At 51.5% G+C, this 8097-nt stretch overlaps 3 protein-coding genes across 3 annotated transcripts; all 3 read right to left on the reverse strand.

Annotated features, from left to right (window-relative positions):
- Positions 1–2023: 2023 nt before the first annotated feature.
- On the reverse strand, positions 2024–2748 carry HRG_08273 (uncharacterized protein; the record flags this gene model as incomplete). The annotated part of the gene is made up of 3 exons (XM_044866744.1): positions 2024–2184; positions 2232–2331; positions 2380–2748. 3 exons carry the CDS (start codon positions 2746–2748, stop codon positions 2024–2026), a joined length of 630 nt encoding a protein of 209 aa, XP_044718633.1.
- A 967-nt stretch (positions 2749–3715) lies between these two features.
- Positions 3716–4495, reverse strand: HRG_08274 (phosphotransferase enzyme family domain-containing protein; the record flags this gene model as incomplete). Its single annotated transcript, XM_044866745.1, has 1 exon — positions 3716–4495. One exon carries the CDS (start codon positions 4493–4495, stop codon positions 3716–3718), a length of 780 nt encoding a protein of 259 aa, XP_044718634.1.
- A 2479-nt stretch (positions 4496–6974) lies between these two features.
- HRG_08275 (uncharacterized protein) lies at positions 6975–7280 on the reverse strand (the record flags this gene model as incomplete). The annotated part of the gene is made up of 1 exon (XM_044866746.1): positions 6975–7280. The coding sequence occupies one exon, from the start codon at positions 7278–7280 to the stop codon at positions 6975–6977; it is 306 nt and encodes a 101-aa protein (XP_044718635.1).
- Between the last annotated feature and the right edge of the window lie 817 nt (positions 7281–8097).

Consider the following 8097-nt stretch of genomic DNA (forward strand, 5'->3'; position numbering starts at 1 on the left):
GATAGCCCCTGATGGGAATTGAGGCAATCGCGAATCTTTCTGGACGACTGCTTCCGCGGCGGTAGCGTGCGGCGGTAGCGCGCGGCGGTTATTCACCCCTGTAGTTCCGGGCCCGGGCTTGAGAAGAGCGCTTGCGGGAGCAAGCAAATTCAGCGGATGCTGAGAAACGTACGAGAAGCACGATATATTTCCGATCTCCCTTAGGTTCGCCCAAGAGCAAGCTAAGTTCGACAATTTACTAGCTCGCGATTTGGCTCAGCATTGCCCGGCACCTGCTACGCTGCGAGTTGCTCCAGGAGCTCTAGACCTATCACCACCGCTGGTCTTACCAACGACACCCGTACCCCCAGTTGCAGTCGTCAACAATATTATTACTCGCGAACTCACTCATCCTTTGCCTACACTACGAAAGAAGGCTTATCCAATGCTATGGCTGCTGGAAAAATCTCCAACTGGACAAGCAGAAACTGGCCGCAAATTGAAGTCATTTGGCCGCGCGAGGCACAATATTCATTTACCGGCCTCTACGGCGGCTTGTTGCTGTGACTCATTCTGACTTGCATTCTCTACTATCTGAAAGGCCGCAAAGGCACAAGGGACAAAGCTACGTCCAAATATGCCTACCTTATCGACCTTACACCACTACACACCAGGAACTAGACAAATCTAGAGCACATGCCTTATTTGTGTATCAAGGTGGCAGTAGCCCCAACTGGATAAGTGGGCACGGCCTTGAAGGTCCTGCGGCTACTGTGAGTCCTGAATGCGAACGTAAAAGGCTAAGCGGCTCCCCATGACGACGTGTTGCTGTCCCAAATTTGGACTTGCATCCGCATGCGTGATCTGCTCGTGGATCACATGGCCACACCTTTTAGACATGCGCCAGCAACTCAATCCGGACTAGCGATTTGCATGGCAAGAATCGGACGAAGCGGGCTCCTGTCACTGCACAATGATCTGTAGGACAGGAACTGAACGCCGCCACCACGTAACGACGTCGAGAAACCGGTATGTACTATAAGCTGCCGAATGCCGAGCAAAAGCATCGGACGGCGCACTCCCCTGACCCTGTATTCCCACAACGGTGATCTGCATCTCAAAATCCGGACGACATACGCCCCTGCCACGGTGATCTCAAGGATTGGACGGCGTACACCTCTGCCACTGCATCGCACAAACTCCATATCAGCGATCTGCCATGTCAGGAACCGGACGACCACGCGAAGAATTGGACGAAGCAGCACCCATGCTATCTTATCTGTCTACCAGCCCCGCACGACGATCTTCCTTGTCCAGTTTTGGGCGAGGCGGGCCTAGAGAAACTGCATCTGACCATACCCCGATGATCTGACCTGCTCGTCAGGAACCGGAGGACACGGTAGCGAGAGACACCACGTAACGACGCCCAAAAAATTGGCATTTGGTTTTGGCTAAATGTCCATATACTCCACTATCATACAGGGGTGGGCCATTCCCGCAATGCCGCAACACGCCCCGGCTTCACAGCAGGACTAGGCGTGCCTTCGTGCAGTGACTGCACGCCTCACATGCACGCCTCACAGCGGCAACTTTTGACCTTCAACAAATCACTTCCAAAGGGGAAGGCCAGGGTATGGGGGCGGGGAGGGGGGGATGATTGCAGGGGTGGGGTTTGGGGAGCTCATGGATAACGTACGCGGTTGTCCTCTTCTTGCCTCGCGGGCTGGCTTCCTTGTTGTGTCTCGTAGGGGTAGGGTTAGGCTGCTTGGTCTGACAAATAGGCTATGCGACTCTTACGTAGTGCCTCTCACTTCATCCATGGGCGGAAATCATCATCGTCATAATCCAATTGCAGGGGTGGTGGAGCTCCAGTTGCGACCATGTTTGCTTTCCACACCCCAACGGCAATTAAGCCTTTCACAACATGATCCGTGCTCGAAGGAAGCTGTAACAACGGGTGCTGTATGCCGTCAGAATTAATATATGCATTTGGAAGGGTTAGGTGCAGTTACCTTGACAAGGTTCTTGGTCGATGTAGCGGCAGTCAGCTCACTCCAGAAATGTATAACCTGCGACTGCTTCGGCCATTTTCTGGTGCAGTACAGTCGACCATTGAAAACCCAAGAAACATTACGTGGCAGGTGAAAGACATAAGGCCGTTCAGGACGGGATAGATGGTACCGACGTTGCACCATTCTTGGCCACCTATTTGCACGTTAGAAAGGCTTAACCTATATCATCGCGAGACATACGAATCTTGATATTCCCGGCCAGATCGGCTAGCACTTGGAACTTGTCGAACCTCGCAAGCTGAAGATCATTATCTTCGCGAAATTCTGCGCCTTGCAACACCTGCGGCCGTCAATAAAGTCCCTCGCCAGCTAGAATGCTGGAACCTACCTGGCCCAGAATTGCTGCGATGCTTAGCTCGCTAAGTTCGGCGTACGCTTGCTCACACACGTCAATTACCTTTATGGGCATAATGTCAAAATAGACGACAGCCTCGCCTATGTCTCCGACAGGGATGATGGCGTATACATTAACGAAGCTCTGGTGCCGAATGCGTCGGAGAAAAGACAGCTTCTCTGTCTGATTAGACCCAGTGAAATGACGCATGACCTTGAAGCTCCGGTAGTTGCGGTCTGATAATGAGATCTCCACAACGGTATCGCCACCGACATCTTGACCGATCATTATTATCTCCTTGTGGTCCGGCATCGAGCACAAGATGCCGCCACCGGTGGTAGAGTCGCTCATACTGTCGCTCATGGTGCCGCTCATAGAGGGAGGACAGTATTGCTAGCTTTGCGTCGACAACATAGTTGGTGCCTTTCCTCCAGTATATAGCGTAAGGGCAAATCAGATGTGTTGTGAGGGCTCCCCTGCTGGGCCCTCCCCTTTTGTCAGCCTGTGCCGCTGGGGCTACTGCCCCTCTTAGCTAGTGACCCCGTGAGTGGCCTAGAGCCCACATCACAGGCCTCTTCATGCATCCTTCTTCCTGGGCTTCCTCTAGCCTCACCACAAGATGTAAAAGCACCTTTGGGCTACATGGCAGGTTGTCGGCCTGCAGTGTAAATAATGAGAGCTGTGCCATAGGTCTAAAATAGCGCAAGAATCGATCTAGGCGTTGGATATGTTTTCTTGATAAGCAGCATTGGACAGTCAAGTCTTCCTGGAACGTTTGTCGACAAATGTAGAATCTGGCTATAATTGATGGGGCAGCCGGTAAACGAAATGAGTATTAATTGCTATTTGCACTCATGCCCCGCTTTTAAAGATACATACAGCCGCCAGCCCGCCCCACCACTTGTACCACGCCCGGGCTGGCAAGTACCCGTACCTTTCAAATGCCCCAACCCAGCTAGCCAAGCCAGCAGCAGAAATAACATCGCAGCCAGCATCACAGCCAGCATCACAGCCAGCGTCATAGCCAGCGTCACAGCCAGCGTCACAGCCAGCATTACAGCCAGCATCACAGCCAGCATCACATACTCCCATCTCCCCGATCCTGAGGCAAATCCTCAAGCGCTACCCGAGCTCAGAAACCTCTTAAATTGTTACCCGGGCACTAGGAGCCCTACCGGGCGTCGTGAAGGCATATGACTGGAGGGGTTATGACAAAGTCGAGGTTAAGCGCTGCTACGCCTTACGGGGGACTGCGTACGGAGGAAGTACTTCGTATGTATGTACACTGCAATATGTCCTCGGTACCTGCTGCCGTCTCCTCGATCCGTCGTCAAAGGGCAAAAAGGTCGTCAAAGGTTAGATGCTCATCCAAGGTGCACTCGCTCTTTTGCCGCATCTTTTCCTCGACGAACCCGTTAATCCCTTCCCTCTCCTCGTCACTTAACAGAGACAGTCTATCCTCTAGCGCATCTAAGCGACCAAAGAACTTTTCGTCCAGAAAGGTCCAGTAGATATCGTCAAACATAAAGCTCTTCCTAGCCGCGAGGCAGAGCCAGAACATGCCATTCGTCATAGAGGCCGCCATGGGCCCCGATAGCCGGTCCGACTCGTGCATAGCCCCCGCCTGTATCCGGGAGTCCTCACAGGCCCTCATCTCTTTGAGGAAGAGCTCGAGGCGGGGCTGATAGCGCTCGAGGAATTCCGAGAGATCCGACTCCCACGCCTCGGGGCTCTCGAATAATAGCCACCAGGGGGCCGCCTGGGAGAATTCCACAGGGGCAGAGTAGGCGAATTCCCAATCAATGACGGCCTCGACAGTAAAGTCGGGTTCCGAGACGAGGACATTGGCGGGACGTAAGTCATCGCAGTATAGTCGAAACGGCCCGCTTTGTGCTGGTATCTGTCTCGTGATATTTCGGAAGAGGCATCGAGCAATATACATTTTTCGACAGCTTTGCTCGTCCTCAATAGCGTTATTACGCTGGTGCTTGAGATGGAGAAAGTGTTGTCTAGCAAGTTCCTGGAAATATTTCGATGCTGTCGGGAAGTTGGTGTTGATCTGGGTAAGGTCGCTAGGGGGGTAGTTGCCAACGCGTACAAGCTCATTCATGTTAAGCGTTAGGGGTCTGTTACCTACCTTCCACTGGCCAGGGACGTGGGCAATGGCCCCTATACGTGGAAAGGGGAGTTGATAAAGCTCTAGCAAAATGTCTGCCATTGCCCGGTAGGCCCGGCTAAGTGCTAAAGATGAGACCTGTGGATCAAGGCCAGAAGTTTGGCCAGGTGGATATGGTAGACATTTGGAGAGAAGAGTGCCCTCGATAAAGGTAGAAACAATATAAGGGCCGCACTCCCAGGCGCCGGCGCCAAGAATAGTAGGGATTGGGATCTTGGTGCGAGAAGCGAGATACTGCATGACGAGAAGCTCGTTGTCCGTTTTCTCCACGCGGAATATGCTTCGGCCAAAGATAGGGAACCGGACGATAGCCTTAAAGCCGTCTTCAAAAGTGACTATATAGCATATATTATAGGAGCCAGTTATTGCATTTGAGATGACAGTTGTATCCATATCAGGCCGGTGTTTCTTGGCGAGCTTAAGGGGTAAGGCCGGCGATTGCTTGAACAGGATCCTGAGCCAGCTGGCAAAGTAACGCTGCGACTTTTCTTCGGCCAGGTGATCCCAATCCATTGCGTGATGACGTGCTGCAAGAGACAGTTGGGAGATATAAGGCGATGCGCTGCTGTCGGGGACGATACGATGGACCGACTCGTGTCAATGGATGCAAGAAAGTGATGGAAGCGAGAGGAGATCGGAATGTTCTCTCAGAGGGGACGCTCCTAGGCATTATTAGCGTTAGCAATGACTAATGATTCGGGTCTTTCGTTAGTCCGTATGAGCAGCAAATGCGATACATGTACCGATACTTCGAAGTACCGTGTAGCTTTGGCAGCCCCGAACCCCTTGTGGGAAAGAGAGACCGTTAGCGTGAACAGGGGCGTCGCTTAGGCCAAAGGAGGGGGGGTACAAAAGGCCCATCTTTTGGGCGTGGGTAACTTGCTCCATACATCAATACGCCTCGTCTTCTGCGCATTTCCCCCTTGAGTAACTAGTGCAAAGGTTCGGCCATGCGCCACGCATCAATGTGGGGTAGCATGCGATTGGTTCCGCTCATCAAGCGAGTCGTGAGACGACTTGGTGAATTGAGACGACTTGGTGAATTGAGACGACTTGGTGAATTGAGACGACTTGGTGAATTGAGACGACTTGGTGAATTGAGACGACTTGGTGAATTGAGACGACTTGGTGAATTGAGACGACTTGGTGAATTGAGACGACTTGGGAATTGAGACGATTTGGTGAATATTCTACCAGGCGAGGCACCTAATTTCTGACCCAACCCGTAGCTGCGGCCCGATTACTCCTCCCATAACTTTCACCCTGTGGCGCCATAACAAAACTTGCACCTGGCAGCATTATTCAGCTTCGAGCACCGACTTGGCCCCTGCTAAGCCCCGGAAACCGTCAAAGAACCTGGAACAGTACTGCTAGACCTTGCAGCCGTCTTTGCCACCGCAGCAGGCATCTCTTCAACCCGTGTCTCAATTTTCTGTGGAGATAAGGCACCCTGATCACTGCAGCTTTACTTCATGAGCAGTTCCCGAGCCTGCGACGAACTTTTTGTAAGTAAGCTTCTTAGATTGCCTACAACATGTTGCTAAGAATCCCGACGCAAGGGTCGAAGAAGCTCGCGTTTACTCAATCATGGCTGCAGATGATGCTCTATCTGGAGTAGAAGTACACATTAAAAGCCACCATACGTTCCAGGTTACAACTTAAAAGCTTGTCCTTGCGAAAGGGAAAACCATCATGGTATTCCCACCCAGGCAGACACGAGCTGAATGGTGGGGGCAAGATACCGCTGGTACTGCTGTTGTGAATTGTTGTGGTCAAATGATCCGTCAGGGCTTTGGGTGAATTGAGAAGTTGTTCGGCGGGCAAGATGGGTGTTAACGGAAGATCGGAGATCTGCAAAGAGGGTCTCGATCTTTTCTGCGGACTTAAAGAGAGCGTATTCAAGTTCAGGTATACCACGGCAAGCGATGATTACCGTTTTACGCAGGGGAATGTTTCCTGCGTAGTCATGGCCGAGGGCGCGTTGACAAAGTTGACGCTTATCGAAGGGTAATTAGAGTACTTTGTGGAGGGTCTTAGTAGCATCCTGGGCACGGATCGTGTTAAAGGTAGACTTCCGTGTCAAAGTGTTGTTTGATGCTATCGTATGCCTTTCGAAACGTAGTAGTCCATTTGATCTTGTGGGTGTAGCTATTTTGAGACGTGCATTTACTCCCCTCGAGAATAGCATAGTGGAGCCTCGATGAGCAGAAACTGCCATTTTAAATAGGAACCAATGAAAACAAACTCTAGAGTCATCCACCAGATAAGTAGCATGCGGAAATCCATGGCAAAATACGATGAGAAATTTGGTTGCCATTCCTCTCCCTAGCCAACTACATGGATGTGCGAAACAAAAGGCTATATAAGTAACCACCCGGTTTTCTTGCAAACCGTTGATCTTTGACATGACAGGTCACTTCTTGGGCTTGCGCCTGATGGTGCTGGCGGTAGCCGCTTCAATCATGGCCCTTCGTTCGGATTCCGGAATACTGTTGATTACCTCTTGCGTCCTGGCAAGCTCCCTCAGCTCAGCTTTTAGCTCTTCGGTTTGCTCAGCGGACGGTACAGTGGAGGCCGTGATCTTAATTTGGACCTCGCGGCTGGAGTTGCTTATGAAAGAAGGGACATTTTCAATAGATTCTCGGTTCTTAACATAAAACGAGTATATGGAGCTCAGCGTATCCCGGGCTCGCTTGACCTTTCTCTCAGAGTCGCTCATGTTGGTCGTTTGGAGGAATGCAGAGGCCTTATGGGGAACGAATTGCCAGAGAATTGAGAGATCAAAGAAGAGGATCCGCAGATGGTGATCAAGGGTCCGTTGGTGATGGGTGGAAGAAGAAAAGGATAGGGAGAAACTGGTGTATTTATATTAATCACTTAGCAGTAACAGCCTCCTGTCCTGTCCTGAGCACGGCCACACAATTCATCGACACTCTCAACTTTGCTTAGACATACCACTAAAAGACGGATTCGTCTCGTGGTGGTACCGTGGTACATTTACTGGAAAGGGTAACAGGTCCGCTGCACCCTGCACCTAAGGAGTGGCGCAGAGCACAACGCCCCGTTATCATGAGTCACATAGCATGGTGGTTGGATAAGGACAATGGTCTCCGCAGTACGGTCTCTTGTCCTTGCACATACGAAGGGTCATGGTCGCCTTTCTCCTCTACATTAGGAGCCCGGCAGGGACTTTGGTAAGTGCATGTATGCATGGATGGGCATTGCCACGTAGGCAACACACCAGCGGATGTACGCCCAAAGAGGGACCCTAGGCCTGGCGCGTTCATGGCTACATATACTCTTCTCGGGATGGCAGCCGCACGCTTGCTTGTAGAGCTGCCATGCATGCATAGACGCTGAACCAAATACAGCAACATGTATACAGCAACATGTATCCACTTTGCAAGATGGCGTAACCAACGGCAAATTTTTTTTTATATCATTACTCGCATGCAGCCTCTAGGGCCATGGCGAGGCTAGTAGGGGCCTAGGCCCCTATTAGCAGTCCTAGCTAGCTATAGAGCCCGGGGGCTTAC

The sequence above is a fragment of the Hirsutella rhossiliensis genome, assembly GCF_020360975.1.
Source record: "Hirsutella rhossiliensis strain HR02 chromosome Unknown scaffold00009, whole genome shotgun sequence".
NCBI classification, from domain to species: Eukaryota; Fungi; Ascomycota; class Sordariomycetes; order Hypocreales; family Ophiocordycipitaceae; genus Hirsutella; species Hirsutella rhossiliensis.